The sequence below is a fragment of the Pseudorasbora parva genome, chromosome 5 (genome assembly GCF_024679245.1).
Source record: "Pseudorasbora parva isolate DD20220531a chromosome 5, ASM2467924v1, whole genome shotgun sequence".
Lineage (NCBI taxonomy): Eukaryota > Metazoa > Chordata > Actinopteri > Cypriniformes > Gobionidae > Pseudorasbora > Pseudorasbora parva.
This window is the reverse complement of record NC_090176.1, coordinates 23,055,604-23,079,314: the sequence shown is the minus strand read 5'-3', so window position 1 is coordinate 23,079,314 and position 23,711 is coordinate 23,055,604. Positions and strand designations below refer to the sequence as shown.

The following is a 23,711-nucleotide window of genomic DNA, read 5'->3' as shown; positions in this document are numbered from 1 at the left end:
ATTAGGCCTATACTAAAATATTTTCTCAGAGAGTCGAAGTACACATTTCATTGCTTCATATCTTATCCCTGAGAGAAGGTGACAGTTCTGTGTGTCTTTCATAGTTGTGGAAGATAATTCTACCAAATTTAAAGGCAAATGGTGTGGTAACATAATGGATACAAGATTTATGGACACATCTTTATAAGATAAAGGTTATTTTAAACTATTTATTGTTGTAGGATTTGATTATTTGACTATTTAGGTTTTAAATAAAATAAATAAATTAGATATTACCAAAAGAAAAGTAAATTGAAATAGTTTGATTACAAAATGCATGGTGTAATATTATACACTGACTAATTCCAACAACAACAACAACAACAACAACAAAATCATGATTTTCAGCTATATTGGACACTAATTACAGAAAGAATGATATCAATATTATTATGGCCTGTAACATCTTGTGATCCATGAAAATATAACAAATTATTACAATAATAAAAATATCACCATTTAAAAAATAATAATAAACAAATATAAAAAAAAAAGACTTTGGACACCAAATGTACCTGCAGTTATAGAATCACCCTTATACAATGATCACTTTATTGGAAGGATTGAATTTATACAACACCAATAAAAAATACAATTAAATATACATTTAACAAGTCATTAAAAATGATTAATTGAAATGATAGTGATCAATAGGGTGGCTGCCGGGTAGCTCAAATGAGCTTTGCTGCAAAAGATTCTCAGTGCAGCAGCTGCATCACTGAAGTTAAAGCAAATTTAAACATAGAGTTTAGAAGATTTTCAGCAAACATCCGCGTTACGTAAATCTGAACATTGAAACTATTTTGACCCTCCGCGCTTTCCATAGCTCCCAAAACAAACTTTCTGCTGTCAAGTTCAGTCGCGAGCTTTCACATACATCAAAAGCGGACAGCGATTCTCCCCTAAACTACTGCAGAATGTCACACTTTTAACTAAAAACAAAGCGCAAAGTTTTCTAAATACACTTATTAAACTTAATCGTGCGCAACTACTTTTTGTTTGCTCTTTAGGGCGGTTTTAATGTGTGACAAGCTTGATTTTGATACGGATCTAGTAACGTTAAATGTGCGAGTGAGGGCGTTGGGTGTCAGCTTAGTTACTTTCGCTTGTGAAGTCCGTTTTATTCATATGAATTAGTCCCTAGAGTGGCTGTCACCGTCTAAAATGGATTAAATAATGCTGATGGAGGACAAGAGCAGGTGCGTAATGTTCATTTCTGCTAACGTTATCACTATTTAAAAAGTCGTTTCGTTACAAACACTTAACGTTATGCTATTATTTTTCTCCACCCAGTTGAACACAAAATTGATTTTGAAGGATGTTGACCTGTTTACATCAGTTGTTCATGCACATTGAAAAATGAATGCGTTTGTTCCAGCTCTGAAGAAGATGAGGGCTCTAGAGAGAAAGGTGTGCTCTACAGATGGCAGGGCTATTTTTGCGGTGTGACCCCAGAGAGACTGCTTCTGACAAGGCCTGTGCTTCATGTTGCACTGGGGACTTTACATGGACTTCTGCTGACAGAAGGTTAGATCTCTTTGAAAAAGTAACATTACGTTGCCTGTAAATGAGGATGAAACGACCAGTTAAACACAGTGTGGTCATGAGTTGACACACATTTTGCTGAATCGGCAAAATATTAATCATTGTGACAAAATAAGAGGGATCATTAAAAAAAGCTATTTCACATAACAGACAGATCTATAAAATTCTATAAAAACGACCCATTAAAAAGTTTACACACGCTTGATTCTTAAAGGGATAGTTCTCCCAAAAAAGAAAATTGTCATCATTTACTTGCCGTCATGTTGTTTCAAACCTGTAATGCTGCGTTCACACCGGACGCAAATAAATTGTGCTATTTGCGCGAAGTTGGACTCGTGAACATTTTGAATCCATTCACTACGCAACAGCCGCAAATTTGCTTCATGGGAGGGGCTTCTGTCAGCCATTTGACTCTTTCACTTGGCGTCTTTTCTGTAAAAAATACTACTTTCGTTCATCTTTGGAACACAAGTGAAGATTTCAGTCCCTCTGCTGACTGCTACACAACTATCACTTTGACATTTCATTCATGAATTTGAATTCAAATTCATAAAGGGATTGTAAAACTATTCCATATGAATTGAACAATTTAGTTAGCCTGACGTGTTCATACTCAATTCTAGTAAGAATATGAGTCTGATACTGCTCCATTGTAGCCTGACAAGCCAGACCCACATCAAGATGTTTGGTCTGGAAACTACGGTGGCCCAGTAGTGCAGCTGTACTAAATTAAACCACAACACAACAAAATCGCCACAACACAACAAAATCGCCACAACACAACGGAATTAAACCACAACAAAACAAAATCGCCACAACACAATGGAAACGAGCCACAACACAACGGAAAAAAAGGCACAACACAACGAAATCACCGCAACACAACAGAAACGAGCCACAACACAACAAAATCTCCACAACACAACAAAATCTTCACAACACAACGGAAACGAGCCACAACACAACGGAAATGCTCCCGACCTTGAGGGGGCTCTCGGAGTGCAAAAAAGTTAGTTTTTCTTGCTCTATAGATTGGCCAGTCTTACAAAGATATAAACACTACGATCAGTTTTAAGTGTGTAACCATTGTATATCGCCATGAAATATCAATTCAAAATCACCTACATGTATTGTAGCTGCATATTTATACTTGTGAACGTTTTTACTCACGATCACGGCGCTTGATGCCCAAGGGAACGTCTGCCAATTCCACCAAGGGGTTGAAACGTATAGTTTTATGAATTAAAATGACTTGTTTTGTTGTTTAAATGTTCAAATTGCAATGTTGTGCATTATTGAGTCAGTTTTATGGAATACAACAAGGCTGTGGAATTTTAACATGTCTGTTTTTAAATGTTAAAAGTAATTTTCAACTGCATGTTTTAACTGCATGGTGGAATTGGCAGACATTCCCTTGGGGATCAAGCGCCGTGACAGTGTGTAAAAGCGTTTTCGAGTATAAATATGCAGCTATAATGCATGTAGGTGATTTTGAATTTATATTTCATGTCGATTTTTAATGGTTACACTCTTAAAACTGATCATAGTGCTTATATATTTGTGAGACTGGCTAATCTATAGAGCAATGGCAAGGAAAACTAACAATGCATCTGCAACTACAATTGAGCTCCACAGTCGATACAGGATTTGCCACTTGCACAATCGAGGCAGTGTCGCATCGTCACTAAAGTTTATCATTTGCATTTATTTTTAAGTATTGCCAGTGTTCACTCAGCACTCACGCGCGCTCTCCAAGAGACCCTAACCTAACACACACCTGACACACACACAGCCAATCTCACAAAAAGCTTGCGAGTACAAATTGCGCTGCAATGGTCAAATACACACAAAATGTATGTACTAAATTACCGTCCACTCTTGACGAGTATGCACATAAACCCCGGCCTGTCGTGACTTGCAAGTGAATGTTAACATTTGTCTAACTGCATAACCGTATGCCTGTATTCGCTCTTAAAGTGAAAGCAGTCGAATAAACTGCTGCTGTCTCTGTTTCTCTTTGTCTTGTTGTTTGATGAACCTCAATGAAACTCACTGCTCTTGAATGGCTAACTTTTGCAACTGTACAAGGACTAACTTTTTTTGTAATGACTAGCTTTTGCAACTTTTGTAAGAATTAATCTTATTTATTCAGGAAAGACCAATATTAATTTACATTTTTATTTTTTTATTAAACTTCTTTAGTATTTCTTACCTCAATATTAATGTTAGACCTACCTGAAATTGTTTTTTTAAAAACAAAAATGCACTGCATAATCAAAGATTTAGGTGAGATAATATATAACAAGAGTCACCTATAAGGGGGGAATTCCCCCATTTTCAGAAATAATCAATTCCCTGAATGAATGTCTGTAAAATTCCCTATAAATAATTCTATATGATAAAAAAGGCTTTAAATATATCAGTATCTGTGATCATATCAGCAGATACTGCTTCCTGTGATCGGCTCCAAAAATCCTGATCGGAGCACCCTTATTATTTAGGAAGGATGGCATTGGCATACAGTAGCTTACATTATTTTATTTTTTGGATATGATGTAGTTGGTTCCTCAACTACATCAAACGTTCATAATATTAACAGAAAAAAAAACTTGCCATAGTTTTGTCCTTTGTGGCAGTAGTCAGTTTTGGTGTAACAAGTTTTACATATAGCTGCCAATTATTAAATGTAATCAGTGTTTTAAGAGATTAAGCTGATCTGATGTGTGTTGGTCTGCCTAACCCCTCTGTTTGGAATCATTTTATGTTACTCTGCCTTATTTGGGAAATATGGCCTACAGTAGCCTTAAGTTCTCATTTTTTAAAAGAAACACTTGGTGGTTCTTCAAGATCTTGACTCTAGTCTATTTCTACAGTTTTTTTTTCCTCAATACAGTTAATTTAGATTTAGTTTCATTTCTACAAATGGTGCAAACTCTGCAAGATTATAGATAAAAGATTGTCATTCCCCTGCCATTCTGTGACTGGCAGTGATCGGTAATCGGCAGATCATGATCTTGGTGATCGGTAATCTGTGATCGGCCCCAAAAATGCTGATCGGAGCATCTCTAATTGACAGGGCTCAATCCGAGGGGCGGGATAAATGGTTGTCTTTCAAACAACCTTTGCACGCAATTGGATAGAGCTACAACCAACCAGAGCAACAAAGGTGAAGCGGAGCTAGTTGAAAAATTAAGCTTTCGCCGTATCCGGTCGGCAAAACTCTGAACACATCTTCCCTTTTTAAGAATGACTTCAGTGCCGTTCTTTGTTTTTTTTCTCAAAGAAAAGCTTAACTCCAAGTCTTCCAGAGTCGTGGTCAAAGCTGATTCGATAGACCGTCGTTCGCCAGCTTCTGTGTTTACTAGTAGCACGCAAGCGCATGTGATTGGCCTAACCAGAGTTTGGTTTTTACAGCTCAGACGTGTATTGAAAGTTGCTAGACGATACTCGTGGCCGATTAGGAGCCAACGCATAACGTTTGTTGTCAAATGTCAACAGAACTCAACTGCACTGTGTTGCCATGTCCGTGTTTTTTTCCGCGGGTTGTTTTCCATGTCCGCGGGTTGAAGCAACTATTATGTGATATATAGACCCATGAATGCGAATTTTAGGAGACAACCTTGCCAAGATAACATACCCCATACGCCATTTTTGTCCGAAGAAAAAAAGAAATAATATAATATATATAAAAAAATATCTTACAGAATGTTTTATAATTTTGGGAGAACTAACCCTTTAAAACTGTCATTACCTGGATGATCCATGACTCTTTACATGTGAGTCCTTTGTTTGTCCTGATTATTTACTAGGAAATTAAAATGGACTATTCAGGGTTTTTTCGGAATATTGTATTTATTATTAATGATTTATCCGTGACCGTGCACATAATTATTTTTAAGAATTCTTGTGTCCCCCTCCCTCTTGCAGCGACATCTCTTCTCTAATGAAGTGTTTAGACTCACTCACTTGAGATCACAGCAATAGCAACCCACAACCATCCAGTTTCCAAAATCAAGTCCTGCTCTACATTTTCTTGGTTGAGAAGCCATTTCACTCAGATATACCTTTCAATAGTGAAGAAAATATGATTGCAAGTCCTTTTCATGCTGACTTTAAATGTTTTCTCACTATTCTTCAGAGATATTCTCCAGGTCCTGCACATTCTGTGCTTTTTTTTAACCTGATAGCCAGCACCCCCACTTTTGAAAAAAAATCCTAAGAAATGCATACTCAAACTAAAATAGATACAGTTCATGAATCCTTTGCACTCCTTTGCACTGCATAATTATGGTCTCATTTGAAAGCAGACACTTTGCAGTTTACTGTAAAGTCAACATAATATTTTTTATAATCAAAAATAGCTATAATAAGCTTCAAAGTTTGGAAAGTTATTAGAAATTTATTTGTATGAAATATCTTTATGAAAATAAAATTGAAGTTGGCCTTGGAGCAGTCTAGAAATGCACTACAGCTAAAGTCTGACCTGACCATGTTATATTTCAAGTCTGAAGATGATTAGTCTAAAAAATGTATTAAATGTTTTACAAGATTTTGTCATGTGATTTTATTTTGAGATTTCTTTAAAATATCAACAGATGTTTATTGCCATGTCTTCTGAGCTTTTTATACAATGTATTGCCTCTATTGTTTAGAGGTGCAAACTGCACCATTCAGTTTGTCTCCCCTGCACACATTCACACTTCTGCGGACTGGTTATGGCTCTAATTATTATTCTTTTGTCTGCATTGTAATTTCTAACAACTCTCTATTCAAACTGTTCTATTTAAACCTCATTTCTAAATCAAACCTCTCAATTCACCTTGTCTAAGACTCTATCAAATGCATTTCTTGCGAATAAACATTTCAGTAGTTTTACATTTCAAAAACTTAGTATTTGTAAAAAAGTAAAGTATTTGCTCAGTGGCAGGTGCATCGTAGGGCAAGCTAGCATGTTAGCTTAGCACACCAGCAAAACAACAATTTATAAGATTTAAATCATGTTTTATTCAAAACTTACTTCATGTCACTATACTTTATAAGTCGAGTGTTTTATATAACAATCTGTGATCTCGTGGCTTTGGGTCAAAAAAATCGGACAGAAAATACACAATGCTAAAAGCTTTGTCGAACAGCATTGGATTATAAATATAATATATTTGAAACCACCCAACATGGCATAAAGAACAGACCAACCGTATATTGTATATTGGGATTGTGTGTTTATTGTCTTCAAACGTATCTATCTGCATGTAATAGCGGTCTCTGGCAGCTTTGTTTATGTCAGGTAGTTCCTGGAATATCACTTGGTTTGTCTGTTCTTCATGTGTGCCATATATGGACTGAATGTTCACTAGCACCAGTTGCCATCGCCCTCCGGGTGCCAGTATGAACTGAAAACACAGCACATCACATTGTGCAGTGGTCATAATGATACATTCGCGGATTTTGGATAAAGATTGAATACATTTTACTTCTCTGTATAGAAATTTAACTCAAACATATGAAAATTAGGGCCGGGACTCGATTAAAAAAATGTATCTAATTAATTAGAGGCTTTATAATTAATTAATCGAAATTAATCGCATTTTATTTGCATATAAATATTTGACCTGGCACAATAAGAAGTAATTTTCACATGTATTTTTAGTATACCATTGAATAATGACTGAATACATAAGCTTAATCAACAAAATATAGTTTATTTATTTCAGTCCAGCAGACCAGTGCAATGTTTGCCATTAAGTGTAGCAAAAGCATATTTGTGATATTTGAGGCTCGATGTGCTGCGGTGATACACAAATTCCTTGTTGTGTAGCTTGCACACAACCATGCTCTTGTCGACGGTTCCATCCTTTTGTTTTTTTTAAAACAAAATTTCCCATCGCGGACAAGCAAAGCGGTCTCATCAGCTTCTTTGTTCATGTTCACTATGGTTTGTTGTTGTTGTGACTCGTGTCGTGAGCGCTAGTTGGTGTTCCAGTATAATCGGTCCGTCGAAACTCATTTATTGAAAAACGTTCCGCGGTGCAAAAATAAGTGTGGTTAAAATTATGTTAGTTATTTTTTTGCGTAATTAATTAACGCGTTAAAGTCCCGGCCCTAATGAAAAGCTATCAATATTTCTCCACATCTGCACACATTTAAACTAAAAGCCCTGAGGGATGTTGTTTTGTCTTCATGACGACCACAGAAGCTTTTTATGAATGGGAGCAAATTACCTGCATATTACAATCAAAAGGTACCGATGCCAATCATCATATTCATAACTCCTGGCACATATTAACACATTATGGTCACTATAAGACATTGAGAATAAAACAGATGTAAAAATTTTTATATTTAGTCTTAGATCTTTTTAATGATTTATAGTTTTTCAAGGTAATTGCTTACAGGGTTCGTATACGTCATGAAAAACCTGGGAAAGTCAATTTTAAATAGACATTTAGACAATAGGAATTTTAAAATAGCAATTTCCAGCCCTGGAAAAGTTTGGAAAAACAAATAAACCTGAAAGTTTTGGAAAAGTCATTGAAATGTATTTCAAAATATGTATGTAACAGAAGATATGTTTAAAGGCCCACTGAAGTGCTTTGAAACGAGCCGCATTATTCGATGTGTTGACGTAATATCCCCTGAAACGGCTTCAGCTGTTAGCAGCTCCTCCCCTTTTTTGAAACAGCCAATAGCGTTTCGTTAAGATAAGATAAGATAAGATAAGATAAGATAAGATAAGATAAGATAAGATAAGATAAGATAAGATAAGATAAGATAAGATAAGATAAGATAAGAATCACTTTATTCACCTAATGCATCAGCAGATACACAGGAATTTGATATGGCCATCAGTAACACACAAACTCAACACAAACATATATGCGTTAAGCTGCAAAAGCATGGCTAAAACAATCAATCAAATAAAAAAATAGTCCAAAAATAGTGCAAGATCAGCTGTTCATAAAGGAAATGGCTCTTGGAAAAAAACTATTAAGATGGCGTGAGGTCCTTGTCCTCACTGCTCTGTTCCTTCTTCCTGAAGGAAGCAGCCTAAAAATGTCACTTGCTGGATGGGAAAGATCAGCAGCAATTTTAGCCGCCCTCTTCCTTACTCTGGCCTCATACAGGTCATTCAGTGACAGCTGCCTTTGTCCAGTCAGGCTCTCTGCTGTGCGAATATACAGTTTGACTAGAGCGCAAGAGCGGACCTTTCTGTTTGGTAAAGCCAGTTTCCTCTAACACTGTTTTAGGGCTGTCAAAATTGCTCAAATGACGTTCGAATATTCCCTCAAAAACGAACACGAATATTCGAACAATTCGAACATCTGGGCGCGCATTTTGTTAATAACGCGCATTACGTCAATAACAGGACAAATTAATACAAAGAGACATTAACTACTTGTATAGTTTGTCTATTTAAGTTTATACATATTTGACAACGTATTACTTAAACAAAAACAAGTAGATTGTTATTATAAAATATTATTATATATAATTATTATATATAAATTAACTAATGGCCAAGACCACAGAGCGCAGACCTCTCATTTGAGCAGACCTCTCTCTCTCTCTCTCTCTCTCTCTCTCTCTCTCTCTCTCTCTCTCTCTCTATCTCTCGTCCTCACTGCGGATAACGGTTTAAATGAACAAACTTTGAGTGCTGATCAAGAGTTTTGTGCAAGCAATTTAAGGTCGCGAGACTCGGTGATTGACAATTCAGTGATTGAAACAAATATTATCAATATATATTGAAGTTTTACAGCATATTGAGCGCTCAGAGCTAATTTAGCTCTGCTGTGCTAAACATGGAGCTTTTCCGTGACATGGTAAATAATCACACCAGTGAAAGCAGTGCATTTATCCTTTATTCATGCAATATCTCTTCAGACATTGTACTCTTCAGTGTAGTAGCCTACACTTTAGTAATGCTTCTGTTTAATGTTAAATAATATGAGGCATGGTATGCTACCTTTATCTTACATAGCTTGCATATAACTTTTTCTCGCAGCTCAACAATTTTACCTCCTACCGAGCAAAATCCAACGTACTTCCAGACATGGCTTTTTAGATTGTGTTGTTAAAATGTCTTTCTCTGCATTCCAAGTTGGGCTCTGCATTTTCTGCCATCTTCCCTGCAAGACGCGCCTGAACCCCCATGCACGCGCTCACCCGCAAAGCAGACAGCCATGCCTCTACTACCGCGGCGGGGGATTTTTTTCAGTTTTTTTCTGAATATTCGAAGATTGACATTTTGAAGAATGTCAGCAGCGAATCAGTTAACTGGAGCCATTGACTTCCGTAGTAGGAAAAAAAAATACTATGGAAGTCAATGGTTCCAGTTAACTGATAACTGAAATTAATACAGGTTAGAAACAACTTGAGGGTGAGTAAATGATGACAGAATTTTCATTTTAAAGTGAACTATCCCGTTAAGACACAAAACGATCAGTTTGTGTGAGAAATCGAGCCGTATTTATATCATTTTACCTCAAACACAATGCCATAACAGCCTTCACTTCCGGTAAGGTCAATATACACGCTCTGGGTATATGAGCCAGAGTGTGTATTATTGACATTACCGGAAGTGAAGTGCATGAAGGCTGTTGGATATAGCATTGTATTTGAGGTAAAAAATTATATAAATACGGATTGATTTCTCACACAGATAAACATCCCATTTTCATTTTTGTGTGAACTATCCCTTTAATGCATTGCTAGGGTCAGACAGATTTTTTTTCTAACCATCTTTTGTATTTTGTATTAAACCACATAGCTTGTCGTTAATTAATTAGTTAAAGATATGCTGTGATTTGTGATTTAAACATGGATTTTTCTTATTTTACATGACATTTCATGGAAGCTTAGGTCATGAATATTCGTCTTAAAGCCATGGAAAAGTCATGGAAATGTATTGGTAAAAATGTGTATGAACCCTGTACTTACATCTGATAGTAATTTTGAGCTAATTTAAGCAAAGAGAGCTTCAGCACGTCCATGTCCCTGCGGACCTTATTAAGCATGTTCTGTATTTAAACCATTTTCAGCTGTGGCTGTATGATTTTGAGATCAATCTTTTTCCACGGAGGACAATTCATGGACTTATACATATTACAAAAGGGATAAACATTCTGACTGATGTTCAATAAAGCAAGAACTTTTAACGGAACACCACTTTTTTTTTGAAAATATGCTAATTTATAGCATATAAAGATGCTAATTTATAGTCCCTTAGAGTTAAACAGTTGAGTTTTACCGTTTTCGAATTCATAGCACTTTTAGCATACATCATTGAATCGTATTAGACCATTAGCATCACGCTCAAAAATGACCAAATACTTTATTTTTGCAAAAATATTTTTTTTTCCTATTTAAAACTTTACTATTCTGTAGGAACATAGTGTACTAAGACCAACGGAAAATAAAAAGCTGGGATTTTTCGACCGATATCCACAACTTTCCCGAACTCTGACCTTTCCCATGATCGCTATGACAACATAGAACAAGCCGGTAACGAACTTCCGGTTTACGTTAGTCTGCACTGTTATCAGCTAAACGCTTGGTTGTATTATCAGGATTCAGGAGTAGACTTTTATAACAACGCTTAAGGCAAAATGATCACATCTCCCTGGTCGCATGGATCTGACTATCTTACAATATATCTTAATATCTGTAGCACTAAGTGATTCACCATCAGTTCATCAGTTATGCGGCGCAGACATTTTACCTTCTGTCCATGTGCCTGTAAATCGGTTTTATTTTATTATAAATAAAGGTTAAGTTGTTTCTAACTAATTATTTTATTTTGTTATATATTTCCACTTTGCGGGAGTCCCGCAAAATAATTGTATTTTCCTGCAACTAGCACACAATAATATCTTGCCGCCCGCATCCGCATTCACCCATCAAATATGATCCCGTGCCGCACTCGGTTGTGCTGGGTCCCGCTAGAGTTCAGATCTCTATTTGGATAGTAACATTAGGCTATTAGAGCGGTCTTGCTACACATTAAATCTGTAAATTATTGAAAACAATAAACATACCCTTGCAAAAAATTATACAGTTTTACTGCAGTATTTTAAAGGGGTACTTCAGCGCTGGGAAGATGAATCTGTACTTAAACTGGGTCATCAATGCAGTAGAAATGTGAAATTATTTTTGAATTTGGTGCCTTCTAGACTGAGAAAAGACAGAAAATGTATTTTTGTCCCATGGGGATGAAAGACTACAATTCCCAGAATGCTTCGCTGCCCTGTGAGGCCATTCCCAACGCTACCAACTTCATTACTGTGACTGAGTTGAAGACACTACAATTAAAACCTGAACGTGTCTGTTCAATATAATGAGTGAGTCACCGCGCGAGTATCACAGCACTGATCACTAACTGCAGGAGTGATGAGAGCTGAGGTGATCGCGACTACACTCGCGGCATACATTCACAACGCAAGTTCAGTCTGGCGCGTTTCAGTTCATGCCTTTGCAAGCTTAACTTTCATAGAAATGAATTTGAGAAGTTAAAAGACTTACATTGCTCACCATAGCTCCGTTTAAATGATCCTGTCTGCAAGCTGAGCTCTCCCTGCAAGCTGAGTGTAATCTCCCATCCCCCAATGCCGGATTCAAAACATGCGGAAATGGCTCCCTCTGCTGGCTGTAGTCTTTAGCCTCTGGGCAAACATTCCTCCTATGATGCAAAAATCGTCATTTTGCATCATAGGAGGAATTTTTCCAGAAATAAAATGCATAAATCTCTCGTCTCAGGGAGATATGAGGGGGGAAAGCACAATAATTTGAATATTCTCCAGGGTTTCTACTGATACAAAGCCATATGCTAATCGCTGAAGTAACCCTTTAAATAGTTGAAACTAATATCTAAACTCAATAATTACATGTACAGCAATAAAATGTTAATTTTTATTACAATGCACTTAAATTAATTGAAGTTCATGCATCTATTTTCATTTTGATTAAAACAAGTCTATTGACAATGTCTGACATGAACAACATTTCAACAATTACAAATATTAAAATACAAATATTACTTTTACATCACGTCTTGAGTTTATTTGAAGCTCGTTGGGCATTGAATGGAAGGTGTAGGGTGCTGCTAGGCAACATGTCAAACAGGTCCGTTTATGTTGCATGGTTTATGGAAGCAAGGTTTCGGAGGTATGAGACACAGCCCGTGTGTGAGCTTGCGCTGCATTCATTGTCCGCGCAACTCAAATGAGCGCAGTTCCGTTCAGACTTCTAACACACTTTGCTGCGGGGTATTGTTAAAGGGGCGGTGAAATGCTGTTTCATGCATACTAAGCTTTTTACACTGTTAAAGACTTGGATTCCCATCCTAAACATAGACAAAGTTTCAAAAACTAATGTTGGACATTTGATGGAGTATTTCTGTGTTAAAAATACTCCTTCCGGTTTCTCACAAGTTTCGGAGAGTTTTTTTTGAGTATGGCTCAGCTTGACTTTAATAGACCCGAAGGTCCTTGTATGGGCCGTACGGGCTCTTCTCCCGATAGGGTGCACGCGCGCGTGACTAGAGCGAGAGAGGAAATGCACCAGAAACACTGCTCTCAAGCTGCAGATCCAGTCGTCCGTGAACACTTATGTCGGTTATAGTCCGCGCCGCGCTCCACTTCATTCCTCCACTTTGACATTAAGCGACTTCAACGCTTCAGCACAGCATTCCGGGAAGGCAGCGCTGCATTTGAACCGATTTGAACACAGAAATGACGGGAAGCTTCACAACATTGCTTCAGTTGCATCGCAAAGTGGATCTCCACACTCCAAGAAGTGTGTTTTTGACGGAGCGGTCCCAGCGATAAAGGTTCGGTCCTATTTCAGCCTCCGAATGTGATTCTGGATCATATTTATTAGCTGAGATCGATAGCCATGGGTTTCTCCACGCTTGAGGACGTCACCGCTTTCTTTGCGATCGTCATTTTTTAGCTCCGCCCACACGATACGCCTCCAGGCGCTCGTTTTTTTCGAGCGAAAAGACTCGGTACAGCCCATATTTCTTTTATAAATATGATAAAACTAAAGACTTTTTTTGGAGATATGAAGGATGCAATACTACTCTATAGGTACTCAAGATTGACATGAGATTGACTGAAACTGAGTGTTTCACCCCACCTTTAATAGTTCTGTGAAAAACTGAACCAATGACACTGTATGTTGTTAGACGCTATCCTTGTTGTATGTGTATCTCTGTGGCACTGGCAAACGCGCGGGGGAGGGCTGAGCCATTACGGGAGCCCAGAAGGAGCGTCGGCGGATTTTAAAGAAAAAAAACGATTTTCATTCACAAAAATCGACATGAAACTACAAACTCGAATTAATCGATAAAAACAATTTTTCGTCCAGCCCTAGAACAATATATAATTAGTGGCTGCAGTGAGCTCTTTTGACAACACCTCACAAACCTCTTGTCGGGCTTGTTCAGACGGTGACAAATCAGTGTTGTTGAACAATTCAGTGGAATTGGCATTCTGTGCTGCTTTATAAAGGCAGAGCACCAACCACTTTACACACTTAAACACTGTTGCAATAGCCCCGTTTCCACCAAAATTACCCGGAACATTTTGTACCAGGAACTTTTTTACAGGAACTTTTCTCCCCCCCAGACCTGCAACTGTCTGCGTTTCTCAAAGGGGTAATCTAGCGCTCGGAAAGCGTTCCACCCATAGGGGCGGCCAATGCTAACCAAGCCATCACCTGCTGTCAGCATCCCATTGACTCCCATTCATTTTTGAGTCACTTTGACAGTGAATAACTTTACATCTGAGGCGTTTAAAGACTCCATTTGTCCATTGTTAATTTCTAAAGAAAAACGACTGCGTAAAAGGCTCCATTACCTTGTATCTTACACTATCGCCCCGTAGAAGCTGTTTTTGTAAAAATAGGCTAACGATTGCGTCATAACCAACGCGACTCTGTCGCACAGTTGAGAAATTACCGTAAAGACAGGAGGAGACGCTCAAAACAATATTTTACTGTCTATGAGGCAGTCGGGAGCCGATAGTGAACCAAAAGTAACGGGAGAAAATATTTAAACAACGTGATTCAGATTTCACTTTCCACAACTACTAGAAGACTGTCAGACAGGAGGTTCACGTCACATCTACGTCGTCAAGCTCAGTCTGAGCCTGCGCAGTTCGCTCAGCCATCAGGAAGTAAGTGCCTCTGATTGGCCTCATTTTCGGCCGTTAAAGTCAATGGGATAGCTCTGTCCATTTCTTTTACTGTCTATGGCGTTTCCACCGCGATAAAGTTCCGTGAAGATTAGGCAAATTAGTCCGGCTATGTAGGACTGTGCGCGACTGCTCCTCCAAGTCAGTGACGGACAGGAATTTTTGTGTGTACCGATTGAAAGATTTAGTGGACTGTTTGCATGAGACGTTATCTAAACCGATCTGGTGTTTACATGTGATGACTTTCAATCGCAATCATTTTGTCACATGCAGTTTGTCTGCCGCATCAAAAATGTCAACGCTGTTTTCTCCAGCAGCTGGAATGTGTTAACTGTAGCCATAGCAACTCTTAACGGCCACCAGGACTAATACAGTATTATATAATAAGCTATTTATTTGTTGTAAAGTGGAATAATCGTCTCAGAAAAAAAAAAATCTTCTGTCAGGCGCAGTTGATATAGGCTATAGACTAATAACGAGTATGGAAGAGATTCAAGCTGTGCTGCTTTTGCTGGTTATGTTTAGGTTTACTAAGAGGTAATTAACAACGACAGAAAAGAGCACTAATATGCAGATTCAGCAGCATGCAGCATATTCAGAAAGCTTGTAAAGCTAGATTTAAAATGACAATGTATATTATTATCAGCTATTACGGACATTGCACGTGAGATGGCTGAGACGAACGCGGCGCGCGCCATCAGACAGAGAGCAAGACTGATATTTACTGTAGACCGAACCTCGCAAAAGACTTTTAAAAATGCCGGTTGAAATAAAATGCTGCGTGAGCTAAACCAATCAGCATGTTCAGTGCCCAAGTCCCACCCTCGAAAGTTTCTGAACTTTGAAAAAGTACTACCTCGCGAGCAGGGCCATTTGGAGGGGGAAATATTTACCCGGAACTTCATTTAGACCCTGGTTCCTGCGGTCAAAACACACCAAGTACCACCCAAAGTTCCTGGTTCCTGGGTAAATTTCCTGTGGTGGAAACGGGGCTAATGGCTGTTTTCCTTTTTTTTTTTTTCTCTCTCTCTCTCTCTCTCTCTCTCTCTCTCTCTCTCTCTCTCTCTCTCTCTCTCTCTCTCTCTCTCTCTCTCTCTCTCTCCCCCCCTTTTCCCACACACTGAACAAATGTGAAAAAAATGTATGGATGGATTGAGATGAAGATATTTCTAATGAAATGGTCTTTTTAACAAATTGGCTAATTGTGAATCATATTCCTTTCTCAGATGGGCATGTGTATAGTTTTGGCGAGCAGCCGTGGAAACGAGTCAGTTCTCAGCCTGCCGGCCCTGTTTTGGAGAGCGCACTGAAGGAACAGCATGTGATCTCTGTGTCGGCGGGCAGCTATCACTCTTCTGCTGTTACAGAGGATGGCATCGTCCACATGTGGGGAGAGAACTCCCACGGCCAGTGTGGCATCTCTGGAATGGACCAAGTACCAAATCCCACTCCTGTTAGTGTGGTGGATGATGAGACCCATCCTCCACAACTGGTCCAAATCCTAAATGTGGCCTGCGGAGCGCATCACACTCTGGCCCTGTCAAGAAAGCATGAGGTGTGGGCCTGGGGTAGTGGCTGCCAGCTGGGACTGGTAACCAGCGTATTCCCGGTATGGACACCACAGAAGGTTGAGCATTTAGTGGGAAGATATGTGATTCAGATCGCTTGTGGTGGGTTTCACAGCCTGGCTCTGGTTCAGTTTCTTCCTTCCCCAGAGGCGAGTCGGCAAGCTCAGGATAAATGTGGGCAGTGCAAACAGAGCATTTACACCATGACTGAAAAGGATGACCATGTTATTATTTCCGATGAGCATTACTGTCCACTTGGTGTGGAACTGGCTGATACTAAACAAGGTCGAAGGTCAGGACAAAGTTCTCCAGCGCAGACACCACAAACCAAAAACTCTTCGCCCAAGTCCTGTGTATCCCCATTGACCTCGAAGATCACTTGTGAAGGCCAGGGATACTCATTTGAATCTCAGCAAAATACCACAAGCCAGGAGACTCAACCAGACCTTGCCGTATCTGAGGCTGAGGCTGAGCATGCACGTCTACGACAAACCAAAAGCACTCCATACCCTGATGAGCAGGCTCTTAAAGACTACCTCAAAAGGATTTCAGACCAGACCCTCGCTGAGCAGGCCGAGGCCACCTCAGTGGGAGGTTCCCATCCTCCAAGCCGCCAGTCATCGCTCACGTGCCCTTTCCCATCAGACCAAAGTGATGAGCTTACACTACGTTCCTCTTCACCGACACTGAGCAGACCGGATAGGATCACAGCTTCTACCAGACAACGCAGTGCATCAGATACTCTCACAGAACGGAAACACTCACTCCATTTATTGCCCATACTAGATTCCACTTCTGACGACTCTTCACAGCACTCAAGTGTGGATGGAGGCATTTGCATCAGTGACCTTTTAATCAGCGATGGATGTTTATTTGAGTCCTGTGAGGAGGGCGGAATGGATTTCTGTCCAGCCGACTCTCTGCAAAGTAAGAAGAGTACCAGTCTGACGGACATCACATTAGAGGACACTGAAGCACATGAGCGCAGAGGGTCTTTGCCTGGCTTGTCTCCAGGTATTGTAAACCTCATGGCTTTTTTTTAAATTTATAAAATGTTATATCACTGGCTATACCATTTTATTTAATCTCCAATAAGTTTGTTTACATTAACTCATTTTTGTCAATCCAAATTAATCAAATCCGATTTCAGATTCTGAAAGTTCTGTTTATAAAATCCCTAAACATTACATTCACATACGAGTTTACATGTACATTATACTGTATGTATTACAATATGTCAGAAAAGCTTTTTATCAAATATTTAGTAAGTATTCAGTCTCCTCCACTGACTAGTTTGTAAGATGTAAACAAAAATACTCATGTTTTATAAAACATATGAAAACATACATATCACGGCATGTATACAGTACAGTCCCTGACAAAAGTCTTGTCGCTTGTGTACAAATTGACCTAAAGTGCCGCTGAAATATATTTCTAATCAAGATTTTTTTTACAAGTAATGGCTCATTTTAATCCCACCAGCTTTTGTGATAATGTTTCAGTGAAAAACTAAACTTTCAAAAAGTATTCTAATATTCACAGCTTGGTAAAGCCCATTGAGTCAATTTTTGCAAAGACATAAGTGTTGTCGTCTTGTCATATGAGCTTCACCTTTGACTAATAATGGATCAATTAGGTCTCAAGTGTGTATAAAAAGAACCCCAGTACGCTAGACCTTCACATCAACTGCAACTAGACCTCTGCAAACATGCCTAAGATTCACCCAGAAACTAAAGTTTTGATTATCAAGAGGCTGAAGACCAGATCCACTGCTGATGTGGCAGACACCTTCAATGTGTCTCAGCGTCAAGTACAGAGGATTAAAAAAAAGATTTGAAGAGACTGGAGACGTTTTTGACAAGCCCAGGTCAGGCAGACCCCGCAAGACAACTGCTCGAGAGGACCGTTTGTTGGCTCGAAAATCCACGAGACCTGGTCACCTGAAGTCCCTGTGTCAACCAGAACAGTTTGTCGGATTCTGTCTCGAAATGGCCTCCATGGTCGAATCAGTGCCCAGAAGCCAGCACTAAACAAAAGACAATAGAAAAACCGTGTGGCATTTGCCAAGGCCCACAGCCTGCTAAAAGGATGGACGCTGGAAAAGTGGCAGAAGGTGGATTTTTCAGATGATTCTTTTGTTGAATTACACCACAGTCGCCGCAAATATTGCAGGAGACCTACTGGAGCCAGAATGGATCCGAGATTCACCCAGAAAACAGTGAAGTTTGGTGGCGGAAAAATCATGGTCTGGGGTTACATCCAGTATGGGGGTGTGCGAGAGATCTGCAGGGTGGAAGGCAACATCAATAGTCTAAAATACCAAGAAATCTTAGCTACCTCTTATTCCCAACCATAAAAGAGGCCAAATTCTGCAGCAGGACGGTGCTCCATCGCATACTTCCATCTCCACATCAAAGTTCCTCAAGGCGAAGAAGATCAAGATGCTCCAGGATTGGCCAGCCCAGTCACCAGACATGAACATCATTGAGCATATGTGGGGTAGGATGAAAGTGGACGGATGGAAGAGGAAACCAAAGAATATTGATGAACTCTGGGAGGCATGCAAGACTGCTTTCTTAGCTATTCCTGATGACTTCAAAAAAAATTGTATGAATCCTTGCCAAACCGCATGGATGCAGTCCTTCAAGCTCATGGAAGTCATACAAGATATTAAATTTGGATCTCACAGCACCACAACTTAATTTGCTGACATATTTTTGTATTTGCTGTAAATTTGTTCAATTTCTGTATAGGCGACAACTTTTGTCTTGACAAAATTTGACCTTTCCGTCTTGATTAAATTATAAATATTTTTTCTGTGAGCATTATTTATTTCAGTGCATTAAACATCATTTGGGAGGGTTTTAGCTTTACATATGAGCTATTTCTAACACCAATTAATTAATTAAAAGTCAGGTTACTATCAGGTATTTCTAGAAAATAGATAAGACTTTTGTCAGGGACTGTATTTTTGAATCCAAACATTCAAAGTCAAGCATTTTATATATATATATATATATATATATATATATATATATATACACACACACACACACACACACACACACACACACACACACACACACACACACACACACACACACACATACATACAACCCCAAATCAGAAAAAGTTGGGACAGTATGAAATGTGCAAATAAAATAAAAAAGAAGTGATTTCTAAAATTACTTTGACTTGTATTTCATTGCAGACAATATGAACACAAAATATTTCATGTTTTGTCTGGTCAACTTCATGTCATTTGTAAATATGCATCCTTTCCTGTCATTCAGGCCTGCAAAAAAACACATTTCAAAAAAAGTTGGGACAGTAAAGCATTTACCACTTTGTAATGTTGCCATTCCTTTTCACAACACTTAAAAGACATTTAGGGACTGAAGACACAAAGTGATGAAGTTTCTCAGGTGTAATTTTGTCCCATTCTTCCTGCCAACAAGTCTTAAGGTGGGCAACAGTACGGGGTCTTTGTTGTCGCATTTTGCGCTTCAAAATGTGCCACACATTCTCTATTGGAGACAGGTCGGGACTGCAGGCAGGCCAGTCAAGTACCCGTACCCTCTTCCTCCACAGCCAGGACTTGGTAATGTGTGCAGAATGTGGTTTTGCATTGTCTTGTTGAAATATGCATGGACGTCCCTGGAAAAGATATCTTCTTGAAGGCAGCATATTATGCTCCAAAATCTCTATGTACTTTTCAGCATTAATGGTGCCTTCACAGAAGTGCAAGTTACCTTTGCCAAGGGCACTGACACAACCCCATACCATGACAGACCGTCTCTCATCTTTGGAACACATATGAAGATATTTTTGATCAAATCTGAGAGCTCTCTGACCCCTCCATAGACTGCAAAGTTACAGTATAACCACTTTCAAGGCCGAGAAATGTAGTTAAAACATTGTTGAAATAGTCCATGTGACTACAGTGGTTCAACCATTATGTTATGAAGCAACAAGAATACGTTTTTGTGCACAAATAAACAAGAATAACGACTTAAATCAACAATTTCTTCTTTCCATCATGACGTTTTAAATTGTACGCTGTAAACTCAGTGCAGCTCTTCCAGATTCTACATCAGAGCGCCGGCTCACTATTGGCTAGCTCCTATGTCAGCACCACATGCATGTGTCGTGGTGCTCATGTGAACAGTGTCAGGATTAAACATATTTGTGAACTAACTCCAACTTTAAACTTTAACTTTTAATAAAATTCTACTTATTTGGTTGGTTATATGCCTAAAAAACATTTATTTGTATTTTGTCTTTTTGAATTACAGTGTCGCATTCTGACAGTCATCGAACCAACAATTTGAGAGCTATAGTGGGTGCCGTGACAAATTCTTCTACCTCAGGATCCAGACATCTCCTTCCTTCCCTCTACACTGAGGTGTGGAGTTGGGGCAGGGGCCAGGAAGGTCAGCTAGGTCATGGAGACTATTTGCCCAGGTACAATAGAGCCCTCATAAATGCATAAGTGTTTTGTTGTTTAACTGTTGGTTTCTTTGACCACAGTGAGTGACTGGAAACTTTTTTTTCTCTTTGCAGGTTACAACCTCTCTGCATTAAGAGTTTAAGTAAAAAGGAAGTTGTCAAGATAACTGCTGGAGCGAATCACTCCTTGGCACTGACAGCTCAGTGTCAGGTAAGAATGGAATTCAGAATATGTCTCCATTTTACTGTGACTGCTGAATTCTTTTCAAAGAGTTTTAAGCCTTGAACCGAACCTAATGTTTGATTCATAGCAAAAACCTACAAAAGACGCAAGGTACAAGACTGCATATTTATGAGAATATTATAATATATTCCATAAAGCGTTGCAAATGATGTATACGCAGCCTGGGTTTTTGCTTCTTTAATTTTAATGTAGGATTCTCTTATCAGAAAACTTGAATGGAATTGTTTTCTTTTTTACAAACTTTAAGTAGGTAGCTAGGTAACGTTACCTTACCAGATTTCAGAATGTCAACACAATCCTGCTTATCATGATTGCCATTGTTATGATAATAGAGACTTATGGGGGGTATTCCAGAAAGCAAGTTACGTGCCATACCTGGGCATGTTTAAAAGTAAGCGGATAACTTCAACTTTCAGTTCCAAAAACAGAGGTAACTTTCAGGGCAAGGAGACTCCATTAAGTAACCATTAAGTAACCATAGCAACCCACTCTCTGAACATTACCTGCTCCGGAGTCGGTTATGTTTCAGGGTTAGTTTGCTTAAAAGATATTTAGATGTATGTAATATAATTTATATAAGTTATTTTAATATAACTAAATGTGTTATATAGTGACAGTTATAATATACAATATTATATATTCCATGGGCGTCGGAAGCAAATAAAAAGTGGGTGGGTCAGTAAGGCAAAATATGATAGGTGGGGAAATTGTTTTGCGGGGGGTATGGGTGTTCTCCCCCTGAAAAAAAATTATTTCATAGATGAGATTTCCTGAATTATGGTGCGTTTGAGGCCATATCCCTTTCCTATACCAAAAAGACCTCAAACCAGTCAATACCAATAGTCTAATAAAAAGGCTATATTCATTTAACTGCCATAGAAATCAACAGTTTCACAGATAATGATAATGAACAAGTTGCATGTTTTTAATGCTTCGTGTCCAGACAGAAAAAGTGCCGTTTACTAAACGATTGATTGGGCCAGACAAAATTACAGAAATCACTGAATTATTTACCGTGGCTATAGAGTAGGGGTAAAACGCATGGCATCAGGTTTTGACGCAAATCGAGCATAGGTTCGAATCCGCCTTCAGCCACACTCGCTTTCCCCATCACATATCAGATCGGAAAGGTATTTATTTTCAATAAAAAAGAGAAAATATTAGAAAAGCGTTTAACATGTGTTTAATAATATGTTTTTTAATAAGTTTCTCGGTTAAGGGGTAGTCAAGGTAAACAGACATGTGCTTAATTAGAGACGATAAAAGTGAGTGGGTCCAATATCATTGGTCGTAAAAAGTGGGTGGGTCTTGTCCCACCCACACACAATGGTTCCGACGCCCATGATATATTCTAATGCACTATTATAACGAAGGTAATGTTTAAATGTTAATTCAATTCAGATATATTTATTCTTAATTTTATTGCCATCTCAAACATGGCTCTGCATTCAATTAATTAGCCTAACACTAAGTAGAAAGAAAAATGAGAAATCAACTGTCCCTTGAGCTTTTGATATTTAAAAGGTTATGGTAATATAAGAATATCCTGTAAGTTTCGGAGGTGAAAACTACCTTGCTATTAAAAGAAAAGCTTTTATAGACACCAGGCCCAGAAAACAAGGCTCTCAAATCAATGACGTATTAGATGGGTACAACGCCGCCTCTATGTGTACGCTGCTTCTGTAGCCCCGCCCACCGACTCGTGCGGCTAAATGAGCAATAAACATGCTGAAGATAGCAAGATAATCGTTTGTAAATAAGAACTATTGCATTGTTACAGATCGTGTTGATTATGTGTAACTTACATGACATGTCTAACAGTGCCTACCAGCACACTGTCACTGGCTGGAGAATCCCTTATCTGTTGGTTCATTGCGAGATCAGACTCCCAACGCTAGCAAAGCCCAATGTCCCAGGGCTATGTGTTTTCCAGACGGGCTACCAAAACATAAGCATGTTTGGCAGGTCGTTGAATCTTAAATAGTGAAATAACATTCATTTCTTGATCTCCGTTGTGTTTGAAGAGCGTCGTGCGTTTTTGTGTGTGTGGTTCATGCTTATATCCAGCGATTTGGCGGGCCAAGTAATAAAAAAATAAATCAATCATGGGTGGATGAGAGCTAAATCATTGTGTTTGTTTGATAAAAACATTTCGAGACTGAGCCTGTCATTATTCCGGCCGTTTTCAAAACACTCATGTGAACTGACAGGGGAGCTGAAGCTCATTAAATATGCAAATCTTATCCAATCCTAGGCATGCGCGTTTACTTAAGTCTTCAGTGGGGCACACCCATCAAAACCCAGCGTTTTGGAAGAAAATATTTTTGTAGAAAATAGCCAATTACTTTTTACTCATTTAAAAACCATGCAAACATCATAATTTGACCTCAGACAACAGTATACATTTTTTTAAAAGCCAGTTCATAACACCTTTAACAATAAAAGCACTGGTTTAAACATTATTAATGAATCATTTCTGTTTATATTTTTAATAGGATCTTTTTCTTCTGGATCCCTACACAGTTTGTTTCTTCTGTCACCTTTTTTTCATAATAACTAGTGTGTATTTCTCCTCTCTCACAGGTTTATTCCTGGGGAAGTGACAAATTTGGGCAGCTGGGTCATATTAATGCTCCCTGCACAGTACCTAATCTCACCACGGTATACATCCTTTCA

At 38.7% G+C, this 23,711-nt stretch overlaps 1 protein-coding gene across 1 annotated transcript in view; it reads left to right on the top strand.

The window, feature by feature from the left end:
• Positions 1–888: 888 nt before the first annotated feature.
• The window catches only part of als2a (alsin Rho guanine nucleotide exchange factor ALS2 a), a 41,708-nt gene continuing 18,885 nt past the window's right edge, over positions 889–23,711 (top strand). Inside the window, exons 1-6 of the mRNA XM_067443539.1 lie at positions 889–1,238; positions 1,418–1,566; positions 16,001–17,356; positions 20,638–20,806; positions 20,906–21,002; positions 23,619–23,696. Coding sequence (XP_067299640.1) covers positions 1,216–1,238; positions 1,418–1,566; positions 16,001–17,356; positions 20,638–20,806; positions 20,906–21,002; positions 23,619–23,696 — 1,872 coding nt within the window. The 5' untranslated portion in view covers positions 889–1,215. The remainder of the gene's footprint in view (positions 1,239–1,417; positions 1,567–16,000; positions 17,357–20,637; positions 20,807–20,905; positions 21,003–23,618; positions 23,697–23,711) is intronic.